This window comes from Gorilla gorilla, chromosome 5, assembly GCF_029281585.2.
Source record: "Gorilla gorilla gorilla isolate KB3781 chromosome 5, NHGRI_mGorGor1-v2.1_pri, whole genome shotgun sequence".
Lineage (NCBI taxonomy): Eukaryota > Metazoa > Chordata > Mammalia > Primates > Hominidae > Gorilla > Gorilla gorilla.
The window spans coordinates 178,939,627-178,960,826 of NC_073229.2; the positions used below are offsets into that span (position 1 = coordinate 178,939,627).

The 21,200-nt window shown below is 37.1% G+C and overlaps 1 protein-coding gene across 23 annotated transcripts in view; it reads left to right on the forward strand.

Moving 5' to 3' along the window:
- The window catches only part of SCAF8 (SR-related CTD associated factor 8), a 255,439-nt gene that overhangs the window by 38,389 nt on the left and 195,850 nt on the right, over positions 1-21,200 (forward strand). For 21 of the 23 annotated variants that reach the window (XR_008680904.2, XR_010134406.1, XR_008680900.2 and 18 more), the window contains 4 exons: positions 2,202-2,285; positions 6,217-6,261; positions 15,979-16,140; positions 20,947-21,100. Coding sequence is in view for 15 of the 23 variants with exons in the window: in XM_004044868.4 (XP_004044916.2) it covers positions 2,202-2,285; positions 6,217-6,261; positions 15,979-16,140; positions 20,947-21,100 (445 nt within the window). In the remaining 8 variants the exon portion in view is untranslated. The remainder of the gene's footprint in view (positions 1-2,201; positions 2,286-6,216; positions 6,262-15,978; positions 16,141-20,946; positions 21,101-21,200) is intronic. The other 2 variants (XM_055391100.2, XM_055391101.2) reach the window with 1 other exon arrangement.

Genomic DNA, 21,200 nt, shown 5'->3' on the forward strand with positions numbered 1-21,200 from the left:
AAGCTCAGTACCTGTGTGATGGGAATTTTTTGTACCACAAACCTCAGCATCACAAAATACACCCAGTGACAAACCTGCACATATACCCCCGAATTCTAAAATAGAAGTTGGGGGGGAAAAAAAGAAAAGATAGCTCTAAACATGGTAGGGAGAACATACCGCATGTATTTAGACGTTGTTCTTCAGGTGAGAGATTAAGGTAAACTGGACTGTGGTCATGGTATGGTGGTTAGAATTTTGAAATACGAGTTGGTAGAGGGAGAGGAGACAAATATGGGGAAAAACTGGGCAGATTTCTGAGATACAAAGGGCAAAAATGAGTAGAATTGAATGCTATAAGTGGTGCTGAAGTAAAAGCTATGCAAGATTCCCTAAGTTTGTAGTTAATTAACCAAGAAATTCTGTTTGAATTGCGTTTAAAATCTTTTGAAGTTGTTTTTGCAGTGTTCTGATGGCCAAAGTTTAGTTTCGACTTCTAATTAATATCTTACAGTGTTATACTTAAAAATCAGCATCTGTGCATATAATAGAAGTTTTAATCAGTAATTGTCTGTTGCCTGATTCCCTCACACTAAAGTAGGATTCTTTCCCTTTGCTTATATGAGAAATTTCAAAAAGATTTGGAGGTAGGCCGGGCACTGTGGCTCATGCTTGTAACCTCACCACTTTGAGAGGCTGAAGTAGGCAGATTGCTTGAGCCCAGCAGTTCAAGACCAGCCAGGCAACATGGTGAAACACCACCTCTACAAAACATATAAAAATTAGCCCATGTGGTGGCGTGTGCCTGTAGTCTCAGCTACTTGGGAGGCTGAGGTGGGAGTATCGTTTGAACCCAGGAGGTAGAGGCTGCAGTGAGCCATGATCATGCCCTTGAACTCCAGCCTGGGTGGCACAGTGAGACCCTGTCTCAATCAATCAATAAAGTGGGGGATGGGGTGGGATTATTGTTAAACATTAGAGCCCTTTTTTTGTTTTTTCATTTTGAGACAGAGTCTCCCTCTGGAGGCTCCCAGGCTGGAGTGTAGTAGTGCAATCTCTGCTCACTGCAACCTCCACCTCTTGGGTTCAAGCAGTTCTCCTGCCTCAGCCTCCTGAGTAGCTGGGATTACAGGCGGCTGCCACCACACCAAGGTAATTTTTGTATTTTTAGTAGCGACAGGGTTTCCCCATGTTGGCCAGGCTGGTCTTGAACTCCTGATCTCAGGTGATCTACCTGTCTAGGCCTCCCAAAGTGCTGGAATTACAGGCATGAGCCACCTTGCCCGGCCAGAGCCCTTGATTTTTAAAAAAGTTTTATTGAGATACATACCATAAAATCAGTCAGCTTAAAGCATACAATTCAGTGGTTCTGTGCAACCATCATCACATTCCATTTTAAACTATTTTCATCATCCCAACAAGAAACACTTTACTCATCAGCAATGATTCCTCATTTATCTCCAGCTCTTTCTTTCAGCCCTAGACAACCACCAATAGATTTGCCCTTTCTGGATATTACATATAAATGGAATTATATAATATGCTGCCTTTTTCACCTGACTTCTCTAGTTTAGCATAATGTTTTCAAGGTTCATTCAGGTTGTAACATGTATCAGTACTTTTTTTCTTTTTATGGCTCATATTTCGTTGAATAGATATATTTGTTTACTCATTAGCTGACAGATATTTGGGTGTCTGCTTTTTTATGAATTTTAAGTGAATTTTATATGAATAAGGCTACAATGACCACCTGTACAGGTTATTATTATTTTTTCTTTCTTTTTCAACCCTCAGATGGGAAAAAGTATCATGTACAAGTTCTTTGTGAATACATGTTCTCAGTTCTCTTGGGTACATACCTAGAAGTGGAATTGGCTAGGTCTTACGTTAACTGTGTTTAATCTTTTGAGGAACTGTCAAGCTGTTTTCCAAAGCTGCTGCAACATTTTACGTTCCCACCAGTATTGTATGAGGGTTCCAGTTTCTCCACATCCTTGCTTACACTTGTTACTGTCTTTTTTATTATAAGCAAGTAAGTGTGAAGTGGTAGCTCATTATAGTTTTGATTTGCATTTGCCTTATGGGCAATGATGTTGAGCTTGATTTGTAAAAGAAAAGCAGTATGTTGGTTTCATTGAGAATATAAAAACGAACATGTTTGGTAGTTTCATGTAATTGCTTGGAGAGTTTTGCTGTATGTAAATTTGTTCTTTTTTCATCAGTTGTATTCCCTGAATGACTATAAACCACCCATTTCGAAAGCGAAAATGACCCAAATTACTAAGGCAGCCATCAAAGCTATTAAGGTGAGTAATAAATTTTACTCTTCTATTTTCAAAAGAAAAAACTATATTAATAGTTTGGATGGGGGATAATTTTTTTATGGATTATATGTTCTTTTTCACTTTACAGTGTTAACACATATTGTGGAAAAACACAAAAAAGAAAATCTGTCACCTGTAGACTCTCCCACCTAGAGATAAACACTTAATGTTTATTATTACTCTTTTTTAGAGACAATGTCTTATTCTGTCACCCAGGCTGGACTGCAGTGCCACGATCATAGCTCACTGTGGCCTCGACCTCCTGGGCTCAAGTGATCCTCTTGCCTCAGCCTCCTGAACATTTAACATTTTGATAAATGTTCTTCCTTAAACATTCTTCCATAAATTTTTTGAAGCAGTCATTTTTCCTCACCTTTCTTAGATAATATTTTGCATATATCCACATTATGGAGAATGTGTTTAACACTGTCTTTTGCCACACTGTCTTTTGCCACAAGGTTCTTGGCAGAACCTTGAAATTTGAGTTGGTAAAAGTTTCTATATATTGATATATTCATTTTTTCTTATTGATTCTATTAATATTATAGATTTGAAAATAGGCCATTAAGGAAAACAGTTGTGACTCATTGTATCAGGTATTTGAACTGTGGGAAAAGGCCACAGACATTTAACCTTTGCTCTCATAAAGTAGGTTTTGAACCTATGTTAACTCATGAATAGTTCTGAAAATCTCAGGAAAAGGTTGGATCCTCTGGAGAAATAAACATATGCGCAAAATTTTATAGAAACTTTTTGGCAAAAGGATCTTTTCAAGCTCAGCCATAGATTTTTCCCCAAGAAGTTCTTGTCCCCTAGGCTAAGATTCCCTGAATTAGTAGGCCTCTTAAAATTGAGAATGAATGAGTACTTATTTCTAATTAAGTAGGTACTAACCTATGAATATTCAGTGATATGTTTTCCTGCCCTGAATTAAAATATTAACCGTAACCAAAAGCACCAGCTATTTAAATTATCTTTTAAATAACGGCAGTGTATTAAATTTAACAGATTCCTATTTACTAGTAATTACTACTGGGTGAAAATTCAGATGATTCGTTGATTTTGCAGTTTTCTAGTGGCTAAAGCTTAGTTTTCAGACTTGTTAGTATCTTACATCAATAGTTAAAATCCATGTACTTACATGGCAGAAAATCAGAGAGGAGAACGACAGTAACTATAAGCACATTGAAGCCAGGAAATGTTTCAAAGACATGATTTTTTAGAGGATTTGATAGGCTCACTGTGGAATAATTTTATTCTCTTGTACTTTATTCTGCATTATGTGATTTTTATGATCATGATCATTTGAAAGTGTGGAAACGTGTATTTTTTTCTGTGAAAATTAGTAATTGATGCACTTTTCATAACTTGTTGAGCAGAGTACTTTCTTAATAGAGTTAATGAGGTATAGGTGCAAACAGTATTTTCTATTTTCAGATGTCAGACGGGTCTGAGAGAAATTAAGTAATTTGCAGTAGTAGGAGTAAATATAGCTAGAATTTTAAGCCAGAATTCTGTCAGTCAAGAGTCTAACTCTTTGGACACAGTGGGACACATCGTTAGTCCTAGCTGCTGGGTAGGCTGAGGCAGGAGGATCGCTCGAACCCAGGAATTTGAGGCCAGCCTGGGCAACGTAGTAAGATCTTGGCTCTTAAAGTTTTTTTTAAAAAAGAAGTAATGTTTTTTAAAAAGAGTCTAATCTTTATTATTATTATATATTTTACTATTTTGACTTATTGTTTTTAATGTTTTGAATTTTGAAAAAATTTAAACCTAAGTTGCAAGTTATTATGGTGAGCAGGACATATTCTTCCCTTAGATTTGCTGATTAACATGTTGCTACATATGGAAGTTAGTTTCAGACTTCTTTCATAATAACACTTAATCCTTGATACATACTGGAATTTGAAACTCCTGAGAATAAAGACATTTTCCTAGGGAACCATAATATACCAATCACATGCAAAAAATTTCACTTTGATAGAATTATCTAATATAGAGTTCATCCTTAACATTTTAACGTTGTTGCATTGTTGACTAGTAGCTGTTGCTGTCAACCCTGCTTTTTCATAATCCAGTCAAGATCACACATTATACTTATTTGTCCTGTCACCCAGCAGTTTTGTTTTTTTGTGACATTGACATTTTTGAAGAGTCTAGACCAGTTGTTTTTCACTACTTTATTACTTTAAACTGCATTTAGTGTGTATATATGTATATATATATGTATATATATAAACACTACATTTTATTAATCAGATTTAAATGATACTGTGTTTCATATTGAGGTAAGTCATTGTTTTTTATATAGAAATGATTAGTGAGTGATGGTTAACATTGCATTGTCAACAAAACCTGCCAGAAAACCTATTGTGGAAGAAGGCCTATGAGAATTAATAAACTTTCAGTTAAGATTTAGGAAGTAGTTTTATTTTAATTATGTATAGTAACGAAACAACACTGTCAAGGTGTCTTCCAGAATTGTTCCTTCAATGTGTAGTTATTTAATATTTTGCATATTGATTTTTAAATGTTTAGGGGCCTCTAAAGTGCCTAATAACTTCAGTTGTTTTGGCTTTTTTACTTAAGTAACTTAAACCATTGAGTAAACTTACTTTATTGTAAGTAACTTTAGCCAGACTTAAACTTGTAGGTTTTGATTTGGTGAATATGAGTTCATGATGTTTTCTTTTCTTTTTGTTATTATAAATACTGGATTTAGTGCTGAGGTTTAGTTGAATGTTCCTATTTCTTCAGTCTAAGGGAATGTCCTTAAAAAGCATAACTCACGAGAAGAAAAGTATAAAGAAGGCTGGGCGCAGTGGCTCACGCCTATACTTCCAGCACTTTGGGAGGCCGAGGTGGGTGGATCACTTGAGGTCAAGAGTTGGAGACCAGCCTGGCCAACATGGCGAAACCCCGTCTCTACTAAAAATACAAAAATTAGGCATGGTGGCTGGCACGCATCTGTAGTCCCAGCTACTTGGGAGGCTGAGGCAGGAGAATCGCTTGAACCCGGGAGGCGAGGGTTGCAGTGAACTGAGATTGTGCCGCTGCACACCAGCCTGGGTGACAGAGTGAGACTATGTCTCCAAGGGGGAAAAAAAAAAGTATAAAGAGAAGCACAATTCAGGTTCTTTAAACAGAAATCATACGCCAATATGGTATTGTTATTGTGGCATTAAAATTTATTAGGCACACATGTATATACTATATGCTAAATTTATAATTTATTTCAAGTTTATTCATAGTGCTATATTTTATGAAACTTAAATCTTCTAAGTTTTCTTAAAATTGATAGTGGCCCATTACTAATTTTTAATCTACATGTTCGCTTCCGCTGATTCATTTTGTCAGATCCATTAGGATATTATACATTTCTATGTTTTATTTTGTATTCTTGCAGTTCATTTTCCAGGAGAAGCAGAAGGAGATAAATGAAGTAGAAAACAACTACCTTACATACATTTATTAATGTTATTTGTAGTTATTTGATTTTTCAGATTTCCCTTGATTTAACTGATAAAATTATACTGTATGAAATCTGTACTTTTCCTTTCATGAATATAAGAATATACACCCACCAGTACTTATTAGAAGTATTTTGAAGTCAACACAACTGTTTGTTAAAGTATGCTTTCAGAAAGTCTTCAATAGCATTATTTTATATCTGTGGTAAGGTAATGCACTTTGGACATGCTGATCACACATCTACTTTAGAGAAGCCCTTTACTAATTATATAGCACAGCTAGTTGCATATGAAGGTGAGTGACAAGAATGTTTGTCTCAAAATTCTTGGTTAAGATAATTGTTTTGATAGACCTTTGGAGCATGTAAAACCTATGGTTAGCAGGAAATTTCAATCTCCTCAAACTGATTTTAAAACCATACTTCATTTTTTTCCTCTTTTAGTTCTATAAACATGTGGTACAGAGTGTTGAGAAGTTTATTCAGAAAGTAAGTATATAATTTTCCATACATGTGCTGTAATTGTAGATTAATGCCTGTACTCTTCTCCTTTAGATCAAATACCCAAGTTTAAATTATTTTGATGGACTGTTAAAAAGTGATTCCAGTTATTTTATTTTCTAATTAAGAAATAAAATAAAAGTGCCTTTCAGATAATTTTACTTAGGTTTGTATTCTGCCTATGTTCATGTGCCTAAATGTAAGCAGAACCAGTTTGAGAATCGGTGTCATGTGGTATTAAGGATTCAGCAAGGTTGCAGTGTGTTTGTGTTCCACTTGGGAGAAGGGTGCGGGATTTGAAGTGAGATTTCAGTCATTCAACTGGCTAGGCAACTTTGAATAAGTTAGTTAGCCTTTATGTCACTGAGTTCTTTTTTCTTTTTTAAAATTCTTGTTTTCTCAGTATTTAAAATATAGTATTGATAGGCTGTGCACAATGGCCCACACCTGTAATCCCAGCACTTTGGGAGGCCAAGGTGGGTGGATCACTTGAGGCCAGGAGTTCAAGACTAGCCTGACCAAGATGACAAAACTGTGTCTTTACTGAAAGTACAAAAATTAGCTGACCTGGTGGTGCATGCCTGTAATCCCAGCTACTTGGGAGGCTGAGGCACAAGAATTGCTTGAACCCAGGGGGCGGAGGTTGTAGTGAGCTGAGATCACACCACTGCACTCCAGCCTGGGGAACAGAGTGAGACCCTGTCTCAAAAAATGCGTGTGTGTGTGTGTGTGTGTGTGTGTGTGTGTGTGTAGATAAAACATACTTGGGGATTAAGTGGTTTAGGTAACTTGAAGCTAAGATAAAGGGTTGAATAACAAGTATGCTGTCTGTTTCACTTAAAGTTTAAAAATGTTAGTGATTAGAAAATTTTATTTGGTCTAACGCTTTTAAAAGCATTTCTCAGAGATTGTTCTGATTAAAGATCTTTCTTTAAAAGTTTTAATGTCTGGTTTTGTTTTGTTTTGGTTTGGTTTTTTTTGTTTTTGTTTTTGAGACGGAGTCTCACTCTGTCGCCCAAGCTGGAGTGCAGTAGCAAGATTTCGGCTCACTGCAACCTCTGTCTCCCGAGTTCAAGCTATTCTCTTGCCTCAGCCTCCCCTGTAACTGGGATTACAGACATGCGCCACCACGCCCAGCTAATTTTTTTGTATTTTTAGTAGAGATGGGGGTTTCACCATGTTGGCCAGGCTGGTCTTGAACTCCTGACCTCAAATGATCCATGTGTCTTGGCCTCTCAAAAGTGCTGGGATTATAGGCGTGAGCCACTGCGCCCAGCCAAAAAGTTTTAATGTCTTACACTATGCCTCATAAACTTGATGAATAGGAATTTACCTAGGATTCTTGTTAAAAATGTGGATTCTAATTGACCGAGTGTGGAGAGGAACCTGAGATTCTGCATTTGTAACAGCTCCTAGATGATGTTTCTTCACAAACCACAATTTGAGTAGTAAAGGTTTAAAAGGTAAAAGTGAATTATGGATAAATGCTTGTTGACTGATTTGATTGTGGTAGGGTACTTTGAATAAAACGTGTCGGAATCTTAGGAAGACCTGGAATGAGCAAAGTTACTCTATCGTGAGATAATTACAGTCAATCTGAAGAAGCCAATCAGTGTATGGGGAAAAACTTAAATGCTTTGCTATTACCCTGTTTAAATCAGAGATCCAGCAACAGATTTGTGTAATGGTTAAAATAAGGTGTGTGTGTGTGTGTACACTTTTTTTTATACTTTTACTTTTGAGCTAATTGTAGATTCACATGTCATTAAATCAGTAGGAATAAATCATGTAGAGATCCCATGTGCCCCTCACGCAGTTTCCCCCTGTGGTAACGTTCTGTAGAATTGTAGTAAAATATTACAATCAGGACATTGATACAGTCACCTGTTGACACACTAACCTTATTCAGATTTTGTCTTACATGCACTCATTTGTATATGTATGCATTTAGTTCCATGCCGTTTAATCACATATATAGATTCATATAAACATCACTGTAGTCAAGATACAGAACAGTTCCTTCACCACTAGGATGCCTTGTGTTTCCCTTTTATATACTCTATAGTCATACTCGACTCACCTCCTCCTCCCCATCCCTAATCCCTAATGCCTGGCAGTCATTAACCTGTTCTCTTTCTCTATTTTACATTTCAAAATGTTATATAAATGGAATCATACAAAATATAGCCTTTTGAGATTGACTTATTTTGCCCAGCGTAATTCTTTTGAGATCTAACCAAGTTGTTGCATGTATCAAATAGTTCCTTACTTTTTTTTTTTTTTTTAATTTACTTTAAGTTCTGGTATACAAGTGCAAAACACATAGGTTTGTTACATAGGTATACCTGTGCCATGGTGGTTTGCTGTGCCTATCAACTTGTCATCTAGGTTTTAAGCCCCACATACATTAGCTATTTGTCCTAATGCTCTCCTTCCCCTCGTCCCCCACCCCCGACTGGCCCTGATGTGTTTTGTTCCCCTCCCTGTGTCCATGTGTTGTCATTGTTCAACTCCCACTTATGAGTGAGAACATGGGATCTTTAGTTTTCTGTTCCTATGTTAGTTTGCTGAGGATGATGGCTTCCAGCTTCATCCGTGTCAGTGCAAAGTACATGATCTCATTCCTTTTTATGTCTGCATAGTATTCCATGGTGTATATGTACCACATTTTCTTTATCCGGTCTATCATTGATGGGCATTTGGGTTGATTCCATGTCTTTGCTATCGTGAATAGTGCTGCAGTAAACATACGTGTGCATGCGTCTTTATGGTAGAATGATTTATATTCCTTTGGGTATATACCCAGTAATGGGATTGCTGGGTCAGATGGTATTTCTGGTTCTAGATCCTTGAGGAATTGCCACACTGTCTTCCACAATGGTTTAACTAATTTACATTCCCACCAAGAGTATAAAAGTGTTCCTGTTTCTCCACAGCCTCACCAGCATCGGTTGTTTCTTAACCGAACTTAAACTGATAAGCAACCTCAGCGAAGTCTCAGGATACAAAATCAATGTGCAAAAATCACAAGCATTCCTATACACAAACAATATACACCAAGCAGAGAGCCACATTATGAATGAACTCCCATTCACAGTTGCTACAAAGAGAATAAAATACCTAGGAATATAGCTAACAAGGAGTGTGAAGGACCTCTTCAAGGAGATCTACAAACCACTGCTCAAGGAAATCAGAGAGGACACAAACAAATGGAAAAACATTCTATCCTCATGGATAGGAAGAATCAATATCGTGAACATGGCCATACTGCCCAAAGTAATTTATAGAATAAATGATATTCCCATAAACTACCACTGACATTTTTCACAGAATTAGAAAAAACTACTTTAAATTTCACATGGAATAGGAAAAGGGCCTGTATAGCGAAGACAGTCTTAAGCAAAAAGAACAAAGCTGGAGGCATGGCACTACCTGCCTTCAAACTATACTACAAGGCTACAGTAACCAGAAGAGACATATAGTTTCCTTCCTTTTTATTTCTGAGTAGTATTTCAGGGTATGAATTTACCACAGTTTAATCATTCACTCATTGGGGTTCATCTGGGTTGTTTGTAGTTTTTGGTTATTATGAATAAAGCTGCTAGGAACACTTGTATACCCAGAGTGTTTTTGTGTGAATGTAAGTTTACATTTCTTTGGGATAGTGAGTACATGTTTCCATTTTATAAGAAGCTACCAAACTGTTTTCCAAGATGGCGGTACCATTTTATATTCTCTTCATATACCATAAATTGTGTGAGGGAGAAGTGTGGCTGCAGTTTGGTCATATATTATCCGTGAACCCATGTTTTAGTCATGAAAGATTTATGGAGTAATAAATGACAGTAAATGAAAAATTAGCAGTAAATATGATTTCCTTTAGGCCAAGAAAACTACTCTAAAGAATACTCTGGTCTCTGGCCTTGTCCTAATTGATTTTGCCAAAAATCAGTTCATATGCTGATTGTGTCTTAGCTTTATAAGACAGAAGCACCTGGGTACTCTGGCTCATGCCTACAGTCTAGCAGTTTGGGAGGGGTCAAGGCTGGGCTCAGGCGTTTGAGACCAGCCTGGGCAAACGTGGCAAAACCCTGTCCCAGCCTAAAAACTACAAAAATTAACTGGGCAAAGTGGCAAGTGCCTGTGTTCCCAGCTGCTTATGTGGGTGAGGTGGAGGGATTGCTTGAGGCTTGCGTTCAGGAGGAGGTTGAGGCTGTAGTGAACCATCATTGTGCCACTGCACTCTAGCTTGGGCAACAAAGCAAGAGCTTGTCTCAAACAAAACAAAACAAAAAACAAACAAACAGAAAAAATGGGGGCGGCAGCAGCAGCAGAGGCCGGAGTTAGAAACAGATAAGGAAACTTCAGAAGACAGGTTTTAGAACTTCTGTTTTGATCCTGTGTCAGGGTTCTCTAGAGGGACAGAACTAATAGGATATGTGTATATATACACACATATATAGGGTATACATATATACAGGGGAGTTTATTAAATATTAACATAAGTATTAACTTACACGATCACAAGGTCCCACAGCAGGCTGTCTGCAAGCTTGAGGTGCAAGGACGGCCAGTCTGAATCTCAAAACTGAAGAACTTGGAGTCCAGTGTTCGAGGGCAGGAAGCGTCCAGCACAAGAGGAAGATGTAGGCTCTGGGGCTAGGCCAGTCTCTTGTTTTCATATTTTTCTACCTGCTCTATACTTGCTGGCAGCTGATTAGATGGTGCCCACCCAGGTTAAAGGCGGGTCTGCCTTCCCCAGCTCACTGACTCAAATGTTAATCTCCTTTGGCAGCACTCCCACAGACACATCCAAGATCAATACTTTATGTCCTTCAATCCAGTCATGTTGACACTCAGTATTAACCATCATAGATCCCTATATTTGCATTATAAATAACTAACTTACCTTAGTTATCCTGAATCCTAAAGGCAATAAATTTTATTTTGAGCCAGAGACCTCATGATTTGGTGACTTTTCTACCATCCATAGCTAATGATTCTGTTCTCATTTGCTGGTTTGAAATGCGAAAATGAAATCCTCAGCTCTGTTCCAAAAATATGTAGAGTTTACCCAACTCTTTTTGTCTGTATGAAATCCCTTGCCTTTTTTTGCATGAGTACTACAAGCAAATGTGTCTACTAGATTCAGAATAAGATCGAATATTATCATTTAGAACTATTTATTTTGATAAAATCTAGATGCTTTGTTACAGTGAAATACATTCTGTGGTACTGTGGCTACTCTTAGATACGGTGAGGTCAGGAATAAATTTCATCTTTCTGGCTCTGAAAATGGTCTGTAGATGAGTTACTATTGCCTTAATCTGTAAGCTTTTGGCTATGATTACCTTCTTCAAATTTCCTGCTACATACTTAGTAAGAGCAGGAAATGTGGCTTATTTGTGGTGATTTTCAAGTTACATTTACTTTGTAAATAATAAATGAAAAGATGGTGCTAAACTATCTAGAGATTATCATCATGAAAGTTTTTTGTTTTCTAGAAAGTTGATCTGGTAGCTGTATGTACATGGTTGTTAATGGTGGTTGATATTTTGCACTGGATATATATATATTTTTCAAAGAAGCGAAACATTTATTCTTCTCTTTGATATTTTTCCAGAGGAAGGATTGAGTCCACATTGAAAGATGGCTGTTAGCTAGGCGCAGTGGCTCACGCCTATAATCCCAGCACTTTGGGAGGCCTAGGTGGGCAGATCACTTGAGAGGTCAGGAGTTTCAGACCAGCCTGGCCAAAATGGTGAAATCCCGTCTCTACTAATACAAAAATTAGGCAGGCGTGGTAGCACATGCCTGTAATCCCAGCTATTCAGGAGGCTGAGGCAGGAGAATTGCTTGAACCCACAAAGCAGAGGTTGCAGTGAGCCGAGATCGTGCCACTGCACTCCAGCCTGGGTGACAGAGCGAGACCCCGTCTCAAAAAAATAAAAAGAAAGATGGCTGTTATATTTACTTACCTCCGGTGTCTTGAGATAGATAGATATATATTTATTTATTTTTCATGTAGGGTGCAGTATTCTGTAACTGGACTTTTATCATGAGTATACCTTTATGCTTGGAGGTAGGATACAAAGAGATTTTTGTACATGGGCACAAATAGTTTGAAAGGAGTATATTTCCAGATTCTCACTTTTCATATGTATTTTTATTAAAGTTCCTCTTCCCTAGGATATTTTAGATCAACACAAGTTCCACACTTTTTAAATTTACATTTCAAATATATCTTAAGCTTATCAGTCGTTCTTAATCATTATGATTAGAGAAACTTTTGCCTCTTGCTTTATTTAAGAAACCAGGGATGTTTATATAATTACAGTCACTCTTCTGTTTCTGTGGGTTCCAACCCATGGTTTCAGCCTATTGGGATCAAAATTTGGGGAAAAAATATTCCATGAAATTCCAGAAAGCAAAACTTGAATTTCCTATACACTGAGTAGAATGTGAATGAAGTGATGTGTAGGCATTGTATTAGGTATTCACAGTAATCTAGAGCTGATTTAAAGTAGATGGGATGATGTCCGTAGGTTATATGCAAATACTGCCCATTTTATATAAGGGACGTGAGCATCCTCGGATTTTGGTATCTTCAGGGGTCTTGAAACGAATCCCCCAAGGCTACTGAAGGACAACTGTATTTCTTTTTATTCTGAAATTTCTATGTACATCTGTAGAAAAGTACAGAAAACAATATATACAGCCAAATTTTTATAAAGAGAAGACCTATGTAGCTCCCACTCATTTCAAGAAGTAGAACTTTGAAGCCCACAAGCCCCAAGTACCTCTTCCTAATCATGTCTTGCATACCCCCTACCCAAGTAACCAGTTTGAATTTTGTGTCACGTCCTTGCTTGACATTGTAGTTTTACTTTGTATAAAATGAATTCTTAAAGTGGTTTAATGTATTTTAAATTTTTTAATGTAATCCTATGGTATGTATTCTTTTTATACAGTTCTACTCAACATCATGTGTCTAGGATTCATTCTTGTGGTGTGTAGCAGTATTCATTACTATCGGTTGCTGTATATTTTCCATTATGTGAATAGACAGCAGCTTGCCCACTTCTGTTGACATAGTGTGTGTTTTCTAGTTTTTGCAATTCTGAACAGTATTGCTGTGAACAGTGTAATATTTACATATGTAAGGTAATAAGTATCCTCATACAGCTTGCACTTCTGTAGGAGTGGAATTGCTGGTTACAGGATATGCATTTCTTCACCATGGCTAGATAATACTAAATTAGTTTTATAATGATTGTACTGATTTACTCCTCCTCGCAATGCATGGGTTTGTGGTGCTCCCCATTTTTGTCAGCACTTGGTATTGTTAGATTTAAATTTTTCTAATCTGTCGAGCCATCTTTCTTACATGCCACCATTAGTATTATTCAGTGCTTTGCAGGTACAGCCACATGATTCTGTTTCTACCACTCTAGCTTTGTTGTCTTTAAATTAATATCACTTTTTAGTAGCTGCAGGTGGGAGCACAAATTCTAAAAATAGGATAATTATTTAAGGTGTATTTGTATATTGCAAAATATATGGTCCAACTTACCTAGAAGGTTCTTTGACAAATAACCATAACTGATGATAACCTGCAGATGACAACTTGGATGACAAAATGAAAAATCATGCAAATATACTTAAAGGTGCATTCTCCCTATTCGTTCTTACCTTTCTCCCCCTAAAAAGGCTATTTCTCTATAAGAAATTGGAAATTACTAGAATATAGTTGAAAAATGGTATATCTATAAAAACTTAATGTGATATGCTTTAGGAAACTATTTAGAGTAAAAATACCGTATGCCATTGTGTAACTGCCCAGTGGGTTCACCTTGCCTGCTGCCTAGACAGAACCAATTTATCAAGACAGGAGAATTGCAATGGAGAATGAGTAATTCACGCAAAGCCGGCTGTGCAGGAGACTGGACTTTTATTATTACTCAAATCAGTCTCCAAGAGCATTCGGGGTTGGGGGATCGGAGTTTTTAAAGATAATTTGGTGGGTAGGGGCTCGGGAAGTGGGGAGTGAGTGCTGTTGGTCAGGTTGGAGATGGAATCATAGGGAGGTCCAAGTGAGGTTTTCTTGCTGTCTTCTCTTCCTGGGTGGGATCGCAGAACTGGTTGAGCCAGATTACCAGCCTGGGTGACATCAGCTGATCCATCCAGTGAAAGGTCTGCAAAATATCTCAAGCACTGATCTTTTACGATAGTGATGTTATACTCAGGAGCAATTTGGGGAGGTTCAGACTCTTGCAGCCAGAGGCTGTGTGACCTTAAACTGTAATTTCTAATCTTGTAGCTAATTTGTTAGTCTTACAAAGGCAGACTGGTACCCAGGCAAGAAGAGGGTCTTTTTGGGGAAGGGCTATTATTAAATATTTTGTTTCTGAGTCAAACCATAAACTAAATTCCCTCCCAAGGTTAGTTCGGCCCAGGCCCAGGAATAACAAGGACAGCTTAAAGGTTAGAAGCAAGATGGAGCTGGTTAGGTCTGCTCGCTTTCACTGTCATAACTTCCTCAGTTACAATTTTTGCAAAGGCGGTTTCAATTAGAGAGTCTTAGGAATTCTTGTTTTGAGTCTAATGGTACGTAAAGAGGAAAATTTTAAAGTATTTCAGATTTCTTTGTCTTGACTCTTCTCTCAGGTTTCTAGTTGATGACTTAGCCAAGTTTTCCAAGTATTAAAATTATTTAAAACATTAAATCATACTAAAGAACTTTTTTGCCATTTTATGTAGCAAAAATGCTAATCTACCAGTGAAGGAAATTCTGTCCCACAAAATGTTAATGTATGTGTATCTAAAGATACTGTGCAGTAAGCTTGCAAGTAAAAGGATTCTTCATTGTGCTTCCCTAACTACATAGGCTAAAAAAGCTTGTGTTGAGAAAGTAGGGGAGGCAGGGCATGGTGGCTCGTGCCTGTATTTCCAGCACTTTGGGAGATCTGGGCAGGAGGATTGCTTGAGCCCAGGAGTTTGAGACTAGCCTGGGCAACATGGTGAAACCAAGTCTCTTCCAAAAAAACATACAGGAATTAGCTGGGCATGGTGCTGTGCACCTGTGGTCACAGCTATTTGGAAGGCTGAGATGGAAGATCATTTGAGCCTGAGAGGTCGGTGTAGTGAGCCATGATGGCACCACTGCACTCCAGGATGGATGACATAGGATAGATCCCCAGGATTATAGGTGTTATATTTGAGAAAAAAAATGGAAACTCTGGCCTCTGTATTTAACAATGTTATAATTTGCCATTTGGCATTGTTCTTTTCATTTGTGTAGGAACCCTTTTGTTGTGTGTTCCAGATAAAGTCTGAGGCATGTTGGCAGCATGTTTGCTAGAGCCCTTCTTTCCTGAATTTGCTTCTTTCTTCCATGTAGCTTTTCACAATGGTTATACAAATTTTAAAAATTATAATGGTACCTTATTTATCACTTTGGTTTATGTCATTGAAGCCAGTTACGTAGTACTATTTTAGAACTTCTGATTGTATAGAGTAGCCAAAGTAGATTCTTTAAAATGCCGTTCCAGAAACTGATGATATTGGAGTAGTCAAATGTATGAATATTCATTACCTCAGCATAGGCAGTGTCTTTGTATTTACACAGGATTTTTGATGATTTTTGTCTATCAAGAATTTTACCTTTCCATTTCCTTTCCTTTTCATTCTTCTTTTTTTCATCAGTGTAAACCAGAATACAAAGTACCTGGACTTTATGTTATTGACTCCATTGTGCGACAATCCCGACATCAGTTTGGTCAAGAAAAGGATGTGTTTGCACCCAGATTTAGTAATAACATCATTAGCACTTTCCAGAATTTATATCGTTGCCCTGGGGATGACAAGGTATGCTACTGGTTTTTTTTGTTTTTGTTTTTGTTTTGTTTTTTTTAAAAGTAGATACAGTAGCCTCTTGGTCTTAATTAAATGTCTTCAGAGTATCTTAGTACAGTCATGTGCCACATAATGATGTTTCAATGACAGACCGCATATACAGTGGTGGTCTCCTAAGATTATAATACCATATTTTTATTTTACCATTTCTCATTTATGTACAGAAATACCACTGTGTTAAAATTGCCTACAGTATGCAGTACAGTGACATGCTGTACATGTTTGTAGTCTAGGAGCAATGGAATATGCCATACAGTCTAGGTGTGTAGTAGGCTATACCGTCTAGGTTTGTGTAAGTACACATCACACAATGATGAAATCTAATGACGCAGTTTCTCAGAATATATCCTTGTCGTTAAGTGGCACAGGACTGTATATTCTCATTTGCTCTTAGTTATTTCAAATTTGAATATTTAATTATTACGGTATCCATGTTGCATTTTGTTCTTTGAATTTCTCAAACAGAGTATAGAAAGATGTAGCAGATTTGCTACTTTTTAATTTGTTGAAGCAATTGGTGTTAAATAAAATGGCTAAAATAAGCTTTTGGAATTACATGAAACTTATTCACACACACAGTCAATTCAGGATTGTGATTATTTGACATGAGTTGATATTTAACTGCATATTAAAATTCTTCTATTATGGTAGAATTTTATTAATCACACTACTAAGTCTGGTATGTGTAAGATCCAAATGTGTAAATATTCTATAAATAACAAGTAAAAAGAAAGCTTTGGATCATGAGCGAGCATAAAAAGGAGTTGCGTATCCTTTTATTTGCTCTGAGAGGTTAGCTTATTTATTTTGGATGTTGGAAATTTAGGTGTGCTTTTTCTGACAGGGTTGATTGCAGTGTTGATTTAAGTATGAAAAGACGAGAATAGATGAAGATTCATGTTTGTTTTATGGAAGAATCACAAAACTTCAAAGCTCACCACAAATTATTCACCTTTATATTGAGTATAACAAGATTAAGTAGTTATTTTTCATAACTATTATATAGTCTTGAATCAGAAAAAAATCTTCTTATAATGGATAGCTATGGCGATAAATTTATTTATTTTTTTGAGATGGAGTCTTGCTCTTGTAGCCCAGGCTGGAGTGCAATGGCACAATCTTGGCTCACTGCTACCTCTGCCTCCCGGGTTCAAGTGATTCTCCTGCCTCAGCCTCCTGAGTAGCTGGGATTACAGGCGCCCGCCACCACACTCGGCTAATTTTTTTTTGTATTTTTAGTAGAGATGGAGTTTTGCCATGTTGGGTAGGCTGGTCTCAAATTCCTGACCTTGTGATCCGCCCACCATGGCCTCCCAAAATGTTGGAATTACAAGTGTGAGCCACTGTGCCCGGCCGGAGATAAATTTATTATGCTATATTCTTTGTGAACTATTCTTGAATATACTCCTTGAGACAGAAAGTTTTTGATTTTTGTTTTTAATTACCTTAGTACTTTAATAATTCTGTGCAGGCAAAAGAATGCTTTTAATTTTTTTTTTTTTTTTTTTTTTTTTGAGACGGAGTCTTGCTCTTTCACCCAGGCTGGAGTGCAGTGGTGCGACCTTGGCTCTCTGCAAACTCCGCCTCCCAGGTTCACGCCATTCTCCTGCCTCAGCCTCCTGAGTAGCTGGGACTACAGGCTTATGCCACCCTGCCCAGCTAATTTTTTGTATTTTTATTGGAGACGGGGTTTCACCGTGTTAGCCAGGATGGTCTCGATCTCCTGACCTCGTGATCCGCCTGCCTTGGCCTCCCAAAGTGCTGGGATTACAGGCATGAGCCACCGCGCCCGGCCTAGAATACTTCTTTTAAATGACCTGTCATAATTGATTTTTAAAATAGGTACCTTAGACTACCACTTGAAGTAATGTACTAATCTGAAATTTTATACATGCATTTTTTAGAAGTCACTTTACTGTGATTTAGAAATTTCACTAGTTTGGACTTGGATTTCTGTCAGTTCTGGTGATTAAATCTTTCTTGAATGTGTAGATTTCATAATATAATATCTCATACTAGGGCTTATGGAATAGGGCTTTCTTTTAACCATAGGAGGAGAGAGTAGATTAACATTGTAATCTCAATCATAAATGAAGGACGTCGTATGTAGATATATGGAATGATAGTTGTTAGGTGCTGGCCAGTTTTAAAGTATATGATGGGTGGCTTGGAAACTGAAAGATTTTTATATAAAGCAGAAGAATATAAGGCATTTTCCAAGTGCTCATGTTTTAGAGTGGAGAAATAATCAAATCAGAAAGTATGAAGCAGTCTCTAATTTTCTTGTGCTTCATTTGAAATACACAAATTTGCACATTAATGTAGTTTGGACATAGTTTAAAAATATGTCAGTGTAATATTATGAGGGATTTAAAGATGAACCAGATCTTTATTCTGAAAATTGCTATTTTACTTTGTAAAACATATACATTTAACAGAATTTTTTTTTTTTTTTTTTTTTTTGAGACGGAGTCTCGCTCTGTTGCCCAGGCTGGAGTGCAGTGGTGTGATCTCGGCTCACTGTAAGCTCCGCCTCCTGGGTTCATGCCATTCTCTTGCCTCAGCCTCCCAAGTAGCTGGGACTACAGGCACCCACCACCACGCCTGGCTAATGTTTTGTATTTTTAGTAGAGACTGGGTTTCACCATGTTAGCCAAGATGGTCTCGATCTCCTGACCTTGTGATCCGTCCGCCTTGGCCTCCCTAAGTGCTGGGATTACAGGCGTGAGCCACTGCACCTGGCCTCTTTTTTCGTACTTGATTTTAGCCTCTGTCTTTTTTTTCCTAATGGAATAAGTGGCATCACGATAGTAGTAACTAGGACTTAGTACTTGTTTGCAGAATAGTTATGTGTTAAACAGTTGTGAATCAGATTGTTTGGTGATAGTACCAAGAAAATAGTTATTACATAATCACTCTGCTTTTATTAGTGATAATATGAATTCAGGATATTGTTACTCTGACATAAGTGTTCTCTGGGTGAAATGTTTATTTCAAGAAGCAAGGTATAATAGATGGAACTGCTGATACTTCTTACAAAATACTGTAGGACATCTTGAGACATTATTCTTCATTGGGCATATTTTTCTGCCTGTTAAGTTTGAAGCTTTCAGGATCTGTAAAACTTTAATACAACCAAGGAAGACATATATGTAGGAATTTTTCTAGTTACCAGGTTTTCTCTAAATACTGCTAATTATGTTACTAGATTTCAGAATTACCCAAGAAATAGAAGGCACTAATAACTAGTCTTTTCAAGTTTATAATACACAGAATATAACAAGAGACAGGCAATAGTTAAATAGAATTTCCCAACTAAATAGATTTTCATATGAAATGACTGAGATTAGGGTATAAGTAATTAAATAGAAGTACGTTATAGTATCGCTATAAGAAGAGCTGTAACTAACAAGGCGTGTATCTCCCTCCCAAGATGCTCAAAATTTGAGAGTGGCTAGACATTTAAAATACTAGCTGGCTTAAACAGTCTGATACAGTTTGGAGGTTGAGAAAAGAGACCCAAGAATCCTTCTGGTATACTGTCTTATTTTATAAATGAGGATGCTAACTTTTTTTGTTTTTTTAAAAAATGTGTTGACATAGTTGGCCTGAGACCAAGATCAGCAGCAACGTTATATAGATCGTAAATATTTCATGAATTTTATAGCAGCTGCCATATGACTGACTGGAACCTTACAAAAAATACAAAGAACTCTGACTATTTGAGTAATCCAGAAAGAGGTTGAGACTAAAACAAAAATGTGATTTATTTGGTGGTAAAATGATTAGAGTGTGGGTTGGGATGGGCAGTGTTGAGACTCTTTATGAGGAATATAAAATTGGATGCAGTGCTGCAGTTCAGGGGCATATCAAGAAGAGTAAATGAGATGGTTCACAGATGTCAAAGTCTGCTTGCCAGTGGCAAGCAGGTTTTTTATTTTTTATTTTTTTTTAATTTACAAAATGGTAAAGGACTCAAATTTTAGGAAATGAAATAATGTAGAACATTATTCATACAGAGGATGATTCATCGTTCTGAGGGCCAGATTAAGTAATGCCAGTATGACATTGACATTCTGCAAGGGGAAAGGGAATAGTAAAGAATAAAGAAAAGAGGGAATGAAGAGAGAAGAAATGGTTACGCTTCAGATTCTGTCTGTACAGAAGTTTGTCCATCTCTGGTTCAAAGTGTCAGTAGGGAGTTAGCATTCGTGGCAGGATGCTCAAAAAAGGAAGTAATTTGATTAAATTCTTACATGAGGAAATGCCCTCTCCTCAAGTAGATTGTAAAATGAAAGTTTTAAAATGTCACATTAGATAAGGACTTTGTCCTACAAGTTACATATTTGTTCAAAAGATAGACATTGTGTGAGACAAAGTTAAAATCAACTATAAATATAACGTTAGTACTGAGATGAATCCTGGCTCATCCTCAGAATCCTTAAGACAGATCTCCAGCCAGCCTTACCATCCATATCATTAGAAGTGACATAAGAGAGGAAGCCTAGATGTCATCTCTGCCTTCAGCTAAGTGGAGCTTTCATTTACTTTGTACCTCTATCCAAATTAACATGTTTTCAAGCACGTTAAGGGTAGCAAATGCAAAAATGATAGAAACATAGAATCTTAGGGCTAGAAAGTACCATTGAAGTATTTTAATTTCTCCTTTCCATCCAGGGCCCAGATAGCCTCTATGAAATGACTGTACTAAGGTTTTGAGAGTAAAAACCAAAATGTCATGTTTCTTTTTTTCTCTAGAGTAAAATAGTGAGAGTACTAAACTTATGGCAGAAGAATAATGTATTTAAGAGTGAGATTATTCAGCCTCTTTTGGATATGGCAGCCGGGATTCCGCCTCCAGTTGTCACACCTGTTTTGGCCAGCACTACCACTGCTATGAGCAATACTCCAGGTATGTTGCTTTAATATAGATTTGTTGTCTAAATATTCTACTCATACTTTTTGGATGACTGTTCATATAAAAAATAATTCGACAGTGCAGGAAAATTTAT